An 18,862-nucleotide genomic window follows, 5' to 3' on the forward strand; every position below is an offset into this window, starting at 1 on the left:
CAAACATATAACTCTCCTTTTGGGCTTCGCCGCAGTCGGGTAAAAAGTTTTCATTATCCATCCCACCCATCGCCGGCGCCGCGCGCCGGTAGAGTTAGCTTTAACTGTGAAGGTAACATCGGATCGTGAGGAAATCTGCACGTCTTAGTTATCAAAGGTGTGTGAAGGCTTCTAATCCGCACTTAGAAAATATACTTAGAAAAAGTTTTACCTACCTATCCCAAATTTACAGAACCCTAAAACAGTCTACGCAATTTATCAAATGTCGTTGTCCCTCCAAATGAAATTGTAATAAGTTTAACCTCCTAATGGGAGTTCAAGTAATAAAATAATTAAATCAAACCGATTCAAACTTTTACTAGAAGACTACCCGTGAGTTTACCAACTTCCTTTGACCTTTGTCTTTAAAATTAGTATTTGAAGGTGCTTTAAAAAATTAAAAAAGAATGTGTCTAATGTTTTAGACTATCTTCGCATTATTGCTTTTCTTATGAAACCGATTTGGAGGACATCGGTTAGATGATTTCAAAGTCTATAACGGACATCATCGTAGAAACTTTTTGTTTTATACTTATTTAGGATTGTATGAGCTCTGTCTATATTATGGAGTTTTATGATAATATCTTTGTAGTAGATATACAGGGTGTAACCAGAACGCTGGCAAAAACGAAGACAGGTGATAGTACTGATGATTACTGATATTATACCACAAAAAAAAAAACGCGAAAAAAATTATAAAAATCGTATAATTTTGTAAAAGTTTACGATATATTGCAAATAAACCATCTGACTGACGCTAGAGGTCAACCAACGTTGCGTAAGTAGGCCACTCTGAGTCAATGGCGCGTCGTAGGCGAGGTTTTGACCCTAGTTTTTCACTCTATACATTGCGGGTTTGAAAATTTCTAAATCACTAAAAGTACAAAACGAGGTAAATGGTTATTGGTATTGAATTGTGTTTAGGTAGTATAACAATAGCGCTAAGTTTTTGCTAGCGTTCTGGTTACACCCTGTAGATTGGGGGCTTGGAGGGTTGGGAGAAATAAAAGACGACTTTCAAAAACATTGAACGCTATATTCAATAATCTTACTAGAAACAACATTCAAAGTGGCTTAATTATAAACTGTCTAGAGTCAAGAGGTTGGAAAACAAACGCATTTACTTTATCCTTTATTCTTTTCCTTTGCAGCTACAAAACTAAATAAAAAATATTAATATTATAAGTAGGTAATCTTAGAAAACATGCAAGTCTTTTATAAGATGGCTTTTCTGCAACCATTTGTATCATAGAAAGTTTAAAAAAATAATGTTTTTAAAATTAAGAGTCATTTAGATATAAACTATTTTTGATAGTTGGTATCTGAGTTCAGAAAGAAACACGATATAAAACATTGTGTCATTAGTATTACAACATTGTAACATAATAATATAACAAGTCCATAACATTACAATGTTATGTTTTTCAGTTCAGTTCGGCTAGAATTAATTTAAAAGTATGAAACTTATTTAAATATTTTGCATGTTATACAAGCTTTCATTATACAATGTTGTCTACGATAAAATACAATTGTTTTATCGTGGTTTTGTCGAATAATGGCACAGATAAAATAATAGATACATTTGCTACATGGAAAGAAATATGTTTAATATAGTGCGATACTTGATTTATTTAATCAACCAATTAGACATACATTAAAGACAGTTTTTACAATTAAAATACAGTAAAAAGTAGAGCATGATTTTTATTCACAAGATGAAATATCTTTGTTTATACATAAATGGTTTATGTAAAACAAAGATATATTACGTATACACAATAGATAATAATGATTTATTTATCCTCGTATTATTTGTGTATTAACATTATTCAATTTCCAAAAATAAATAGGTAGGTAGGTAGGTATATTTTTGTAAAGACACGTATGTTTTTGTCTGATTTCTATTGATGTAAAAGTGAACATTTTAAAGTGATATGTCCTTCGATAAATAATAATAGTTAAATTATTAATTTAAATTAAATAAAATAGATTTTTTTTAAACAGTTCTGGAATAAGTTATATTTTCAATTATTTTAAATAGTGAATACAATAACTTTTACTCGTTAATTAAAGCTAACATCAAATTTAAAGCTTGATATCGACTTATAATAAGACAAAATATAATAATAAATTATCTAAAACAAATATTATAAAACAATTTGTAAACTTACTTGTTTGGATTCGATTCAAATTACGAATGAATATCTAGGGGTTTTGAATCAAAATAGAAAAAATATTTTTTTAATTAATCGTAATTTGAGTCGTTTTTTTTTGAATAGGTTTGATCTTTTTAATATACACATTATTTAATGGTTTTTTTGAAGTTCGCTCTTATGATAATAATTTTTCCTTTTTTAACAATGCATTTAGAATGATTATCTTAAAAATATTTTTCAATAGCCTTAACGTTAACATTAAAAAAAATACTTAGACATTGAATTCAACTACAGGTGATTTTAACTATTTAAATTAATATTACAAGTGATTCAGCGACACGTATGAAATGTTATTTTTTGTATTAAACGTACAAAAATCTAAAGTCTAACAGCAACATGGACGTGGAACTAAGTATATGGACCTCCGTATTTAGTAGTATTGTCCATCATTGTGCATTTCAGTTTAAAAATACTATAATAACTATCGTAATATAATTATCACAAAGAAAAAACATCTATCTAATCAAAAAATTTCGTCTAAACTTGTTAAATTTCAATATTATTACTTTAATAACGGCTTCGCTAAACATTTTGAGCACATTGAATTAATCAAAATTTACGAATTTCTTAATACTATTTATCGATAGTTATTTCATATTTACATAGCATACAATAATGCTTTATTATAGAAAAACATCAATAATACGTTAAATCTAATTTCTGTATATGAAAACACACATTTAGCTATATTATGCTTGTCTTATATAAATTGTTTGCTGTAAATAGAAATCCTATTGTTTTTAAATGTTATGTTCAATTTGTGATATTCCACGATTGAAAATCGAGCATCTATTGCCTCTCTAAGATCCAGACTTTATTCATTTCTTTTCCCATAATCCAAATGCTCTATTTTTACATTATCACAGGCTTCTCACGCTCCTAACCCTGGGGGTTATCGATTGCACCTTAATATTTTTTAACAATAAATTCTTATCATAACTTTTTAAAACGAACTCTGTTCCAATTACACTAAAGATATTCGTCGTCATAATTCAAGTTACCTTATTCATTGTTTTATCCAATATTCAATTTCAAATACGTAGGTATAGTTAAATGACACTTTGTAATTTTCAAAGAAGAACGCAAAAGCGTTAGTTTTCAAAAGGGGTTCCACAGGGTTGTCCATTAGGCCCGCAACTGTTCCTCATTGAGATTGTTGGAACAAGTAATGTTTTTTATCCGAAAAGGTTCGTTATGTAGTACTCTGGAAGGGCGGTGGTCGCCTAACAGTCGTGCGGCCACCTGGATGGGTGGCCGGCGACGGATCACATGACGCAACAACTCTTCGCTCGTCCTTTCAGCTCGGCTTTTAAATCCCGCTTGCTTTTACTGCGTCCCACTTGCTTCTGTCGAAACAAAGTATAATGAATATTCTACGTAGGCATAAGTGCAATGACAATAGATTATTTCGTAACAATGATCAATTTTATTCAAATAAGATTCCATATAAAATAGATGGTTACATCATTTTGTTAAGTTCAGATTAGTTACATCACAAATGAGAAAGGGGCACAGTAATGTTATGACAAATAATAATTAAGTACTTGTTTTACTATATGACAAATATTGGACGTATCACGTTTGGAATTGAATGAAATTCAATGTAACAGTCAATGTGAGGATGTGAAATGTAAATATGATAAATTATTATTAGTATGGTTTAGCCTTAGGAATCTGTACGGATAACCGATGAAGGCATGCTTTGAGGTGTAGACCGCACATCAATAAGCAACAAGAGCAGATTGGGACAACCTTCTTTTAAGAAGGTTTTGGCAGTACAAGGCAGGTGTATAAGGTCGGAGGACGTCTCAAAGAGACCTGTACAAAAGTCGACGCATTCTGGACGGATTAGTATGAAAGTACTTATGATAATACACACCTGTTGCTTCATCTGTTGTTTGTTGAGCTTCCCGAGCGCCGCCAACGCTGCGACCTCGAAGGCGTCCTTCACTCCTTTGCTGGAGGCTCGGGCTGATGTTTCCACGTAGGTCGTCGCTCCTAACTGTCTTGCTACTGATAGAGCCTGCCAAAGAAACAATTAATGATGAACACGAAATTTTACACTTGTATTTAGATTTAAAAGAATTTAATAGTTCAAAAGAAAGCAATTGCTTGAAGAGACAGTACTTCTTCTTCGTCTTCGCTTATTAAAGACAGATTTCTATGCCATCTCACATCACCAAACATCTTATTATATTTCTCTGACTAATAAACCTACCGAGACAGCTCAAATAGCTGGTCAAAGTTCGAAACGTACCTACATGGAAATTTATTAAAAACGATTTTTTATAAATCCGTAAGTTTTCTATATCTCCGAAATATTCAAGCTCTTCAGATACATTTCTCACTATATTTAAATACTTAATTTTTTTTAGCAATTATTAAGTCACTTATATTTTATTTTTATTTCAAAAAATATCCAGTGTCCTTGTCTGGTATTTTACAAAAAAAGAGTAAATATAACTATAACATGTACTTTGGTAATCAACAAAAGGAAACTTTATGAAACTATCAAAAGCAAACAGTCCCTGACCTCGTATATAAAATGGGAAGACCATTATAGTAAATCAACATAATGGCAATCCAGAATTTATTTACTACTGTTTTGCCCGAAGTACCTCGATTTAATTGGAATAATAGTAGATGACCCAAATACAGTCAATTGTCGTGTGGTTATTACTTATTGGTATGACATTGTTATGGTATCAATGGAATGTTTGAGATGTTTGTTCAATTTAGCCTCATACAAGCTACAACCACCTATAGGTACAGTAGAATCCGTTTATTACGACTCCGCCTATATTACATTGAAACAAAGTCGGATATAATGACTTGCTTACAGTGACATGTCGCTTATTATGACCCATTTTTAATAAATTTTGTCCGTTTATAGTGACTGACATGATTCTTTACACTTTCGGCAATGTTCGTTGATTCCCGACGACGTTCGGCACGTGACCTTATTTACCTCTTCGCTGGTGACTGGGTGTGTTCTTAGCTTGGACAGCATTGTGAGCGTCTCCTTGTCGTGCCTGAGGTCTGCCTTGCATCCACATAGCAACACGGGTGCGGAGCCGCCGTGCGTGCGGACTTCTTTATACCACTGGAAGTAAGAAAAAACCAATAAAAGATAAGATTCGTTATAAAACCAATCACTACACAACACACAACATCCACAACACACAACAACATACACAACCATCCACAACATTCAGTTGAGTTCGGGCCTTTTCGTTGGCACGACACATTGTAGACATTACCTATTTGTTGGATTAGCTTTTAAGAAATGTTTTTTTTTGTAAATATTTGTGTTTATCGTGTGTTGGATCAACCAATAAATGTATTTCTATTCTATTCTATTCTAAAAATATCAAAATTAAAATAAGTAGGTCTGTATAAAAATCTATCGGTATGTTTCACTGCGCGTTGCCGCGCGTCGCGGCTGGGAGAATATTGTGAAGCGCAGCAAAGCGACGCACGGTGCAGCGACGCTAGTGCGACATACCCAGCGGCGCGTCGCGTCGCTTCAGAATGCGTACGGCGCTCGGATAAGATACACGCGCATCGAGTTAAGTATTTAATGTATAGGCGTGATAGACCTCAAAATAAATAACGTAGTTTTAATTTTTGGCACATGACGGGCTCTTAAAAGTTTATCCTCAAAATTCCCAACCCCTAGGATGTCAGCTTCCACCCTTTCCCTCTTCACTGTCGCTCATCTTGCGACGATGTTGTTCGTACGCGATCGGGCATAGAGCTGCCGCGTACTGCAGTTGTAGTGCGGTAGGTACCGTGAGCGGCCTGAAGTGACGCGCCCTGCAGTCGGACTGAAGCGACGCGCAGCGCAGCTCAGGTGCGTACAGATCTTTAGGGTACTGATATTGCTTGAGAATTTAATCATTAGTAGGTATGATGCAAAATGAACACCAGTTCGGGTTCCGATAAGGAACGGTAGGTTTTAATAACAAGTTGAATGGTACCTTAGCAGCAGAATTGTTCAGTGTCTCCGGCTCTGCAATGTTGAAGCATAGCATGAATATCTTCGCGTCCTGGTAAGCCAGCGGCCTCACCGTGTCGTAGGCTGTTGTACCTGCAGACAAACAGACAAACTATTAAAAATTATAATAATAGCTATCTAAAAAAGGTGATAACCTAGTGAGTAGATACATGGTAATACTGTGCAATGCACTGCCGGGACTTCATATTATTGACATTATATCTCTACATAGTATAAAATAAAGTCGCTTCTCGCGTCTGTATGTATGTATGAACGCGTAGATCTTTTAAACTACGCAACGGATTTTAATGCGGTTTTCACCAATAGATAGAGTGATTCAAGAGGAAGGTTTATAGCTATAGTTTAATTCTCAAAATATAGAGAGAAATTGAAGTAATGTGCATTAGGTCGGAAAAAAATCCTCTCATTTGAGAGTTTCCGAGGCAATGACACCACATTAGTATCTACGTTGCACCCATGCGAAGCCGGGGCGGGTTGCTAGTGTTTGATATAATGTCAATAATTGCGATGGAGAGCTTGTAGTTTTTCGCGTGATCGAATCAAAAATGAGGAGATCCGTAGGAGAACTAGAATAACCAACATAGCTCAACGGGTAGCGAAGCTGAAGTGGCAATGGGCAGGCCACATAGTTCGTAAAACCGATAGACGTTGGGGTCTCAAGGTGCTGCAATGGCGATCTCGCACCGGAAGACGCAGCGTTGGAATACCCAGCTTCGTAGGCTATGGGTTGATCATGTTGATGATGATGATCATCATCATCATGATCAACCCATAGCCTACGAACTTTATGTTAGATACCTATGTTATTACCGAGTGCAATAAGCTATAAATTATATCTGTACATATAAAATTCCCAGTCCTGACTGACTGACTTACTTACATATCAACGCACAGCCTAAACCACTGGTCCTAGAAACATGAAATTTGAAGGATGTGTTCTTTGTAAAGAGTAGGTATCCACTAAGAAAGGGTTTCTTGAATGTCCACCTCTAAGTAGGTTAAATGGAGGTTTGAAATTTATGTACTTAGGTCGCAAGCATAAGCTTAAGTTATACACGCTGAAATTTTAATGGTTGTTTTCCCGAAGCGAAATGATTTTGTCATGGTATTACAATCGATTTTTAAATATAAAAAATTATTAGAGTCAAAAATGACAAATTTACAATCGAGAATAACAAAAATCGAATGAGACCTCGAACCAATAGTGATACCGCGTGCGTGCAGGCTACTTTATGCCGTATCACTACGCGCGAGAGCTTATTTTGCTCTAAAAAATTTCACCTTATTGGCAGCGCGGTTCGAGGGGATGTACCTACCTACTATTCACGTTACGTCTAGGGAGTTACTATTGTTTCTCACACTTTCGAGTTTCCGATTTTTTTTTTTATTATTTCAAAACAAAACCATTTTTATTTTTCAAGTTTAACTCAAAATTTCGATAAAGTAGTACTACTGAGGGCAAATCGTTCTGCCGCGGGAAGACAACCACTAAAACTTCACCGTGTATAAATGTATATCGCGATTCGCGGGCAAAAGCTAGTAACAAATAATCTTCTACAAATTCCCGGAACGTAAAGTAATCGATCTATGTGGAATTAACCTGTTCCGTAGAGTTGAACATCCCGGTTGATGAGTTCGCTAAAGATAACACGGATCGAGTTAACTAACAAGAGACCTTCCGTTCACCGGCTTTGTAAATATGGCGATGGCTTCTGATTTTATCGTTTACTAGCTGATCCCCGCGGCTTCGCCCGCGAATATTTAGGTTTTTAAAGATCCCGCATAGCCTATGTCACTCAGGAATAATGTAGCTTTCTACTGGTGAAAGAATTTTTAAAATCGGTTCAGTAGTTCCAAAGATTACCCCCTACAAACAAACTTAACGACATTATCTCTTTATATAATAGAATAGAAGATATAGACTAGCTATGTCCGCAATTTGTTCGTATCATCATCATCATCATCATCATCAACCGATAGACGTCCACAGCTGGACATAGGTCTCTTGTAGGGACTTCCACACGCTACGGTCTTGCGCCGTCGCGTCGCCTGAATCCAGCGGCTCCCTGTGACTCGTCTGATGTCGTCCGTCCACCTAGTGGGGGATCTTCCAACACTGCGTCTTCCGGTGCGAGGTCGCCATTCCAGCACCTTGGGACCCCAACGTCTATCGGTTTGACGAACTATGTGCCCTTCCCATTGCCATTTCAGCTTCGTTGAGCTATGTCGGTTACTCTAGTTCTCCTACGGATCTCCTCATTTCTGATTTGATCACGTAGAGAAACTCCATGCATAGCTCTCTCCATGCTCGCTGAGTGACTTTGTTCGCGTGAACTATACAAATTTCAAACTCATATTTTATAGGGGTTGATTTTTCAAAAATTCCTTTCTTAGCAGGTGTCTACGTCATACCGATTCAGTCCGATCCTTCCAGTAGTTTTACCTGTGGGTTACTGTAGGGTACTTCCCGTTGACCTAGAATCATGAAATTTGGCAGGTAGGTAGATCTTATAGCTGACATTTGGGGAAAAATCTGAAAACCGTGAATTTAGGGTTAGATCACACAAAAAAAATTAAATTGTGGTCATGAACTAATAATTAGTATTTTCAACTTTCGAAGTGAGTGACTATATCAAGTGGGGTATCATATGAAAGGTTCACCTGTACATTCTAAAACAGATTTTTATTCATTTATATGCATCATAGTTTTTGAATTATCGTGCAAAATGTCGAAAAAATACGACTGTAGTACGGCACCCTCATTGCGCCAGCCTGACTCGCTCGGTTTTTTTATTATTTAGATGAATAGTTGAACTCAAAGAATCTCTTTCCATACGCGGTAACCGGGGCCGTTTCCCGCAAGTTTTTGTAGCTGTCAACAAGTGTGTAAGTGTCCTGAGAGTGCAAACAGCCGTTTACCTCTTTACCTCTTTACTTGCGAGTTTACACGAGTACCTATTGGGAACACCGCTACCGTTACCATGCCACTAGTCGATCTAACTAACTTTTTCAGTTCAGAAAGTGGTGATAGCCTAATCATTAAGACGTCCGTCTCCTATTCAGGAGGTTGCGGTTTAGTCACCCCAAACAGGTAGCTGATGATGCAGTCTAAGGTGTAGCGGGCCTGTCTAGAACTGCGAGTGTACTGGTTTATGGCCTTACTCATTCTGAGGGTACACCCGTGCTTAGTAGTTGGCTGGCGGTGGGTTCATGATGAATTTATGATGTGACCTATGTAGAGGATCAATCAATTACTAGCAGATGCCCGCGACTTCGTCCGCGTACTGGTTTCACATGAGATCTGAAATTTTCCCGCTGCAAAAGGCCTACTCACTCAGTCTCACCTTAAGACACGGAACCCAGAATACCTAAATGCCAATTTTCATATCTCTAACTTCAAAAACGTAGGATTTTCATATAACCCTTCCGCCCCCATTTTACTCCCTTAGGGAGGGGGAATTTAGTTAGATCCTTTCTTATCTGATACCTACCCCCTAGAAATAGCCTACATTTCAAATTTCAAGTAAAAATAACAATTGTTACAACTTTTCTATAAAAACATTGCCCCCTATTTTACCACCCTTAAGGGGGGAATTTTCCAAATTGAATTATACAGATTTTTATTATTTAAAGCTAATAACCTAAATGTCTATTTTCACGTCTCTAACTCCAAAAACATAGGACTTTCATACAACCCCCCCTTTCGCACCCTTAGGGGGGGAATTTTTCAAAACCGTTTCTTAGCTGACACCTACGTCCTAGAAAGAACCTACCTTCCAAATTTCAAGTTTGTAGGCTTTATAGTTTCTGAGATTTCGTGATTAGTCAGTCAGTCAGTCAGTGAGCGAGTGCTATTTCTCTTTTATATATTTAGATTATCATCATGCGTGGTTAGGGGGGCTATTAATAATTATAAACATGTAAAACATAAATTTCAATTTAGTCGATGTCCTCCCTGGTGCAGTGGTAGCGCTCTCATAAGTAGAAGGTCACAGGTTTGATTCCCGGCAGGAGCAATTTGGAAATTTATAATTGATTTCTAAATGGTCTCTGGTCTGGTCTGGCGGGAGGCCGTGGTTAGTTACCACCCTAGCAATAAAGCCGTGCCGCCAAGCGATTTAGATTTCCAGTACAATTTTTTTTTTAAAGAATATTAGCCATGTTAAATTACTAATATTCCCCTTTCCTCTCCAACTAAGCGTCAGGCTTGTGCTAGGAGTAGGTACGACAATAGTGCAACGGGCAGGGTTTGAACCGTCGACCTTTCGGTTTTCAGTCCACTCCTTTACCGGTTGAGCTATTGAGGCTCTAAATGCCGTGTAGAAAACGACAAGGGGTATGGTTTTAATATCTGGCATATCCCTTCTAAATTAGCCCGCTTCCTTCTTTAGACGGCATCATCACTTACGACCAGGTGAGATTGCAGTCAAGGGCTAACTCATAATGGAATAAAAAAATAAGAGTAGGTACCTACTTTCCCATGTAGATAATAATTAATCAATTATTGTGATGCTTGGTTAGAAGCTATTAATAATAATGAACATGTAAAGCATAAATTTCAGTTCAGTCGGTTTCCGAAACGAGACGCTCTTTGTTTTGGTAATGGAGTGAGCTGGCATACGAATAATTTACGAGTCAGCTTAATTACTACACTAGTGGGTATACTGCTTCATTATACTAGCATAATAACCTAATAATAGCAACAGGAAATCTAGTTAGATATTTTACACGTATGAGCGCAGAGGTAAGCGCTATATGGTATTTTAAGTGGGAGGACCCGGGCTCGATTCCTGGCAGAGGCAATTTGGGATTTTTTAGGGTTCCGTACCTCAAAAGGAAAAACGGAACCCTTATAGGATCACTTGGTTGTCTGTCTGTCTGTCCGTCAGAGGTTGAATTTTCAAAAATCCTTTCGTTACGGATGGCTACGTCATAATAGCTATATAGCATGCCAAAGTTTCCGTCCAGTAGTTTGAGCTGTGCGTTGATAGATCAGTCACTCAGTCAGTCAGTCACCTTCTCCTTTTATATATTTAGATGTTTGATGGGTAGCTCGTAAATAATAATTAAACATTCATCCGTAATGAAAATGTACATGTCGATGAATTTTCGCAGCTCGCTGAAAACCGCCGACCCATTTATTTACTCGCTGATATTATCGACTATCGAAATATTCAGTGCGTGCTTTTTTAAATATTTATAAATGTACATAAGCACTTTTATGTTCTGTCCATTTATTATATTTTTAGGGTTCCGTACCGCAGAAGGAAAAACGGAACCATTATAGGATCACTTTGTTGTCTGTCTGTCTGTCAAGAAACCTACTTCCCGTTGACTAAAAATCATGAAATTTGGCAGGTAGGTGGGTATATATTATCGATTAGTATCGATATAAATGATAAGATATTATGCCCAAGCGAACAAAATTTTTCACGGTTTTGGAACCAAATAAATCAGCGCCACCTCTAAGGTACTAATGAACGACCCGTTTGAAATCCAGAGGTCAATAATGTTGCATTGCTAAATAAAAATTTTAGGAACAATGAGTCGGTGCCATTTTGCTTGTTCAATGGCCCTGTTGTCCTTACGAAGTAATATATAAGTCTATGTTTTACTCACTCCCGCAATCATTCCCGGGTGCGTCCGTGAATATCAATAAAATAAGTGCTGGCATTTTATTTTTGAAAACGCTAAAAGTGGGGAATTTGAGATTTTACGACACGGCACCGTCGCGTCGCACGCGTTACATTTTATTTATAGCTGATAACACTTGTGCGAGTGCTGCTATAAATTAGACTATGTATGAAAATATTGTATCTACAAAAAGTTACATAGGTGGATTTTTGTCGCCCTTGGCTCAGAGTGGCTCGGCTCAGAGCTCTCATCTATACGTTTATCATATGAAATGGCAATCGGGGAGGGAACGCCCCGTTCACCCGCACAGCCCCCGCGCTGACCCGGTGCGGGCGTGAGGGACGTGCGGGTGTGCGAGACGTCCCTCCGTTTCATACCCCGATTGTAATCTCGACCTATCACTGTCAAGGACTATAGGTGAATAGTCGTAAGTCGACCAACTTATAAAATGAGTTATTTCATTGAAAATTACTTAGATGAAGTTGTTAGTTGTGTAAAACAGATCATTAATATATCTACTTATGTATAAGTTTTTGTTTTAATACCTATAAGTTATTGTGATGGGCATCTACGGAACACTACAATGGGTGTGGACTGACACGCACTTGACTGGTTTTTATATATACTTACCTATATTTATATAGAAAAAATAACAGAAGTAGTGTAAGAGTAAATGTGCGAGGATCCATAAACACTACAAGGTTGCAATTTAAGCACACTTGAACTTTTGAATAGATAAATAAATAAATAAATAAAATAAAAATATTTTGAATAGATAACTATAGAAAAATCCTAAATAGTAGCTAACCATGCATGAAGACAGTATAACGGGACTATAAGCTCCTTAGTTATCCCTCGTACGAGCTTCAACTGAATTATTAATATGCCGTTAACTTATTCCTTCATTAAGTTACAAAGTACTAACCTGAAGTATCCCACACTGAGAAGTTGACTCTGTAATCTGCCACTGTACATGTGTAGCCGTACTTCTCGAAACCCGTGGGTGTGTACGCCTGTAACAAAGGGAACAAAATATAAATTAAATTAGTACAATGAAAAGGAGCTAATTTCATTTACATGATAAATCCGTTAAGCGGAAATCCGTAGGAGAACCAAACTTCACACACCTTTTTAACTTTCAAAGTAAGATTAATATACCAAGTGGCGTATCATATGAAAGGACTTTACATTTGCATTCTAAAACAGATTTTTATTTATTTTTACGGGTAATAGTTTTGATTTATTGTGCAAAATGTCTAAAAAATACGACTGTAATACGGAACCCTTAGTGCGCGAGTCTGACTCGCTCTTGGGCGGTTTTTCATTTACATTTCTCGTGGGCGAAAAAAGTACTAAATGGGTTAAATCTAGACGTCTGAGGTGGGTTTAAAGGTGTCTAAAACGCTTTCAAAGCAACCCAGGCGTCCCTAATTACTGTTTAATAGCAAGTAGGTATTTCTGAAAGTACGCCGGCCTCCAGACATGCTCACTCACTCACTTTTTGACGACCTCCCTGGCGCAGTGGTAAGCGCTGTGGTCTTATTAGTGGGAGGTCCAGGGTTCGATTCCTGTGATTTGGAATTTTATTATTTCTAAATCACTGGTCTGGTCTGGTGGGAGGTCTCGGCCGTGGCTAGTTACCACCCTACCGGCAAAGCCGTGCCGCCAAGCAATTTAGCGTTCCGGGACGATGCCGTGTAGAAACCAAAGGTGTACCATGGGTTTAATAAATACTGCCATACTCCTTCCAGGTTAGCCCGCTCCCACCTTAGACTGCAGTCAAGGGCTAACTTGTATCTGAATAAAAAAAAAAAAACTCAGCTACTCCCGGGAACCGCGACAAGCAAATTGTTAATCAGGTGAAGGAATTTACATAGCGAATGCCGTAGCATAATTAATATAATCAATACCCTAAAGGCCGCTTTGCGCCAGAACGACACATCTTCTAAAAGCAAAAGCTGACTGTCTAATTGACTGGTCTACATCGATATAAATGACAAGATATGATCAAGCGAACAAAATTTTTCACGGTTTAGAAACCAAATAAATCAGCGCCACTTCTTAGATACTAATGAACGACCCGTTTGAAATCCAGACGTCACTGAGGTTGCATTGGTGCATTAGCACCAATGAGTCGGTGCCATTTTGTTTGTTCTATAACCCTGTCCATACGAAGTAATAGGTAGGTATATAAGTCAATGCTGGTCTATCAACGCACAGCTCAAACTACTGGACGGATCAGGCTGAAATTTGACATGCAGATAGCTATTAGTTAGTATGATGTAGACATCCGTAGATTGGCAGACTTCACACACTTTTGAGAACATTATGGAGAACTTGCAAGCATGCAGGCACTTCTGTACCTATTCTGAATTCTGTGTTCAGATTATATATATATATATATATATATATATATATATATATATATATAATTTAGGTATTTATTCAATGCATTAACCTTTGCAATAGCTGAGAAAGAAGGGTCGTTAACCTAACATAATGCAAGTACAAATTCAGTAACAAACTGCCCGAGAGAAATTCAATACCTACTGCCCGTCTGCTAGCTTTTCACGGCCCAACAGTTTAACCGATTTTGATAAAATTTGGTACAGAGTTAGCTTGAATCCCGGTGAAGGACATAGGTTATCCCAGAAAATCAAAGAGTTCCCACGGGATTTTTAAAATACCAAAATCCACGCGGACTGAGTCGCGGGTATCATCTAGCAGTTAGTTATACTTATAACTACAAAACTTTTCGTTTATCACGAACCTTTTTGGTTTCGCCGCCACCAAAAAAATATACCGGAAACTCGTTAAAAAATCTCGAAGAATTTAAAAAGGGATGTTCTCACGTTCCGTGCAACAGGTAGGTAGGTGTTTTTTGTGTGAAAACTAACAAATTAGTATTTAGTAGCCAGACATAAACTAAAGAAGTTACTGCTAACAGTATGGCCACTAATATGTAATAATGAAAACCTGTGGAAACGTTGAATGATTTTTAGGGTAGGATGCCAATGGGACCTTTAAAAAATCATGACCCGAGCCCTAAGACCCGGCTTCACTCCACTCAGTATTGAACGTCTGCGCTGGACCTTCTGATCTCAGGCTTTACTTAGAATGGGGATGATGCCTATGCAATGTCAAAAATAAATTATTTCTTAGTAATTATTAAATAGAGGGTCTTCTAAAGCTAGTAAAATTCACATTCGCTGCAAATTTTAAGTTTGCTAAGCGTTTTAATCTATCGATTTGACTAAAAAAGTACGTCAAATTATACGTCAAATGTGTATGGCGTCACCTCTATGTATTTCATACAAGCTCCCATACTAAGCGAGCGTTTTGACGTTTGATAAAAAGTTGCTGATTTGACTAGTAGGCAACATCCCTATCAATCCCAGAAAGATTCATGACTCTTACAAAAATCTGTCTCGTTTTAGCATAAAAAGTTTGAGCATAATCAAAGTAATTGGGTAGGTATGCTCTTCGAGACCTATACTTAATTTCAATATATTTCGACCTTCAAGTGAGCCTATGATGTTAGCAAAGTTACAAATTAAATTACATTAAGCAAATAAGCGAGAGTGAAGCCAACTTTGCGCTTAGAATATACTTATTTATGAGACGGCGAAATAATAGAATTACAAATTTGTATTATTATAATATGAGGGTAATTTCATAAAATACATTTGCTTTCGGGGACGGAGCTCGAATTTCCGAAGGGCGAACTGTTCGGCTGATTTACTCGAATTCTATGCAATTAAAAAAATAGATGCTGCCCGCTACTAACTCTATCCCCGCTGATTTACGTTTACTGAAAATCCCGTGGGAACTCTTAGATGATTTTCCGGGTCAAATTAAAATGAAAATGAAAATGAAAATCTTTTTTATTCGTATAAACTTTTACTAGTGCTTACGAAATAGTAGCTTATGACCTTTCCGAGATGCAAGTTATCTATGAATCATGTCGTCAAAATCGGTTACACGGTGACAGACAGACATAATCTACTTTCGCACATCCTCGTTGATCAAATGGTTAGTATTTTCAACTGTGGATGACGAGGACAAGGGATCGATTTGGTACGGCAAAATTGGTAGGTATTTGATTTTTTCTGATAAGAAATTGTCAGTACCCACTACCTACCTACTAATTACTGAAGTTAGGAGGTTGGCGGTGTATAACCCTCCCACCTCCCTCCCTCCGTACGATCCCTCTCCGGTCGTGTCGGGTTTCCGTCCCATAGGGCTATGAAAACGAGGGAATTGAGAGTGGACCTGTGATAGGGCAACACTGTAGTGCAATATAATATCTACCGCGCACTTGGTTAATCTCTATGGAGATGGCCCAAATTGGGTCAGGAAGAATAAAGGAGATGGCCCAAATTGGGTCAGGAAGAATAGAAGTATGGGTGGATGTATGGATATAAACAACTAGCTTATGCTCGCGACTTCGTCCGCGTGGACTACAGAAATTTCAAACCCCTATTTCACCCCCTTAGGGGTCGAATTTTCAAAAATCCTTTCTTAGCGGATGCCTACGTCATAATAGCTATCTGCATGCCAAATTTCAGCCTGATCCGTCCAGTAGTTTGAGCTGTGGGTTGATAGATCAGTCAGTCAGTCAGTCAGTCACCTTTTCCTTTTATATATTTAGATTAATAGACCAATGGAGGCCTTAGATATACCTACCTATTATACAACTGAGCCATTGAGGTTCATTAAAATTATTATTGATCAGAATCTGCACACACCAAATCTAGCTTTTATATTTAAAAAAAAGTCAATGAAAACCGCTTCAAAACAGCTGTATGCTTTGAGGTTTCCATTCTCGTTTCGCCCGCTTGCTTCCAATAAAAAGTATTGGCAGCTCAAATCGATTCATATTTTTCATCGCCATTGGGACGAAATATCAAATTTTACGCCGCAAATATTTCCGATCCAAAGAACGTAGTATAAGAGATGGATACTTAAAATTTACACAGGGTTTTCATAGTTAAGATAAAGGCTTCTTTAGGGGACCATTCAGATGACATGTGTCATATTGTGACCAAATCTTAGTTATAAAATGTGACGTGTGGCACAATTTAAGAAACGAACGTTTTCCTTTCTTTATTTCTTATATTCAACCATTATGCAATGCATTAAGGTTAAATATGACACATGTTGTAAAGTGGTGATAGTAAAAAGAATACCCGGCTGATTTTATTGTGGGCTCTTCTCAAAATTGGGCGCGTTTGGAACCCTCGTAGCTTTAGTTATAAGTACATAATTAATTATCACCATTATATCATCTTACAAATTAACAATTTTGACTGTAAGCGTAACATGTTACCTATTCTGAATATCTAATTTGACTTTTTGACTTTTGTCGTCTGATTGGTCCCCTAAAGAAGCCCCAGTCTTGAATGAATATATGAATTTCAGTGTTAGTGTTACTTTTACTAACGTTATTACCATTTCAAGGGCTCTCAACTTCTCAGTTACAAGTTTTGAGGCGGTAATTAATAAATAATTCTTTTCTTTATATTTCTGATTTTTCAGGACTTAGGCGTGGAATACAGTTTTTTTTTGAAATTCCTTATGAACTCAATTTTTTACTGAATTTTTCGAGATGAAATTTGCCTATGTCTTTGCCTGGGATGCAAGCTATCTCTGTACCAAATTTTATCAAAATTGGTTAAAAAAATAAGCCGTGAAAAGCTAGCAGACAGACAGACATACTTTTGCATGTATAATATTAATGTGCTTAGTCAAGGATTTAGTATGGATTATGGATTTGAAATTTTGCGAGGTTCACACCTAAATCAACTAATTTCATTTGTAGTTGTTGAACTCAGTTTTGACGGTCGGCTCTTGGCCTAATGTTCTCTCGATTGAAAATGTCAGTTGGTCGGTGCTGAACCGAAGACCTGGAAGGACCAAAATACGAAGAGCTTCACTTTCTAAGCAATTGACTCGCACTCGGGGTCAGAATAAAAAGGATTTCTCTTACGAATGGATGCATCCCTGAATAAACAGAGCGTGGGAAGCTCTGAAGGGGATTTTTAATCGTCGAATAACGCGGTGGAAAGAAGACAACGTTTTTGAATACCTCTTTGGCGCAGTCGTGAAGCCATGGTCTTATTAGTGGTAGATAAATATAGTTTGGTTCCCTGCAGAAACAATTTATAAATTTATAATTTCTAAATTGCTTCTTGTCTAATCTGGGTCGGTGGCTTTGGTACGGAACCAATTTGGCACATATTTAAGACTAGCTTATGCTCGCGACTTCACCCCTTAGAGGTTGAATTTTCAAAAATCCTTTTTTAGCGGATGCCGAATTTCAGCCCGATCTGTCCAGTAGTTTGAGTTGTGCGTTGATAGATCAGTCAGTCACCTTTTCCTTTTATAAGTATATTTAGATGAGTATTCTTCGAGAAATTGGAATTCGACACAATAAAATTAAGAACAGTCCGTCGCTACGATGATGCAAAACAAAGAAAATAGAACAACACATATTTTACAATAATTCATACACATTTCGATGACTCTCAGATCCACATGATTTTCGACCACGTGGTCCAGTACTACTAAGAAAACATTGCGCATAATATGTATAAGGGTAGGTGCCGCGTTACTCTTTGGGTTAAATCGAGTGAATTTTCTGGAAGAAATTACACCGTTTAATTTTTAATTGCTCCAGCTTAGTGGAGTTTAAATATTTCTTTTTGAGAAATGTTTGGAAAGCTAATGGGTGTTGTAACATGATTTAAAGCCCGCTTAATAGAATTTTTAATCCGTTTTCGTATTAAAGTTATGAAAACTAGCAATTACCGTGTTTTCTCGGAGAAAACTGTAATTTGTAATTTTATGGTTCTTACAGCTATGGTTTTTGTAATAGTTTGTGAAGCAAAGCAGGGTTCTTTGAGGAAGGGTGACGAATAAAGCACAACGCACACCTGCGAAGTGGAGGCGAGCC

At 37.2% G+C, this 18,862-nt stretch overlaps 1 protein-coding gene across 3 annotated transcripts in view; it reads right to left on the reverse strand.

Moving 5' to 3' along the window:
- Nucleotides 1–1,054: 1,054 nt before the first annotated feature.
- The window catches only part of LOC117991267 (rho-related GTP-binding protein RhoN-like), a 131,552-nt gene continuing 113,744 nt past the window's right edge, over nt 1,055–18,862 (reverse strand). For 2 of the 3 annotated variants that reach the window (XM_034978841.2, XM_069504987.1), the window contains exons 3-7: nt 12,833–12,920; nt 6,236–6,345; nt 5,224–5,358; nt 4,135–4,278; nt 1,055–3,601 (exon numbers count right to left, since the gene is read on the reverse strand). In XM_034978841.2, coding sequence (XP_034834732.1) covers nt 3,521–3,601; nt 4,135–4,278; nt 5,224–5,358; nt 6,236–6,345; nt 12,833–12,920 — 558 coding nt within the window. In that variant the 3' untranslated portion in view covers nt 1,055–3,520. The remainder of the gene's footprint in view (nt 3,602–4,134; nt 4,279–5,223; nt 5,359–6,235; nt 6,346–12,832; nt 12,921–18,862) is intronic. The other variant, XM_034978842.2, reaches the window with a different exon arrangement.

Source organism: Maniola hyperantus, chromosome 19 (genome assembly GCF_902806685.2).
Source record: "Maniola hyperantus chromosome 19, iAphHyp1.2, whole genome shotgun sequence".
In the NCBI taxonomy this organism is placed as follows: domain Eukaryota; kingdom Metazoa; phylum Arthropoda; class Insecta; order Lepidoptera; family Nymphalidae; genus Maniola; species Maniola hyperantus.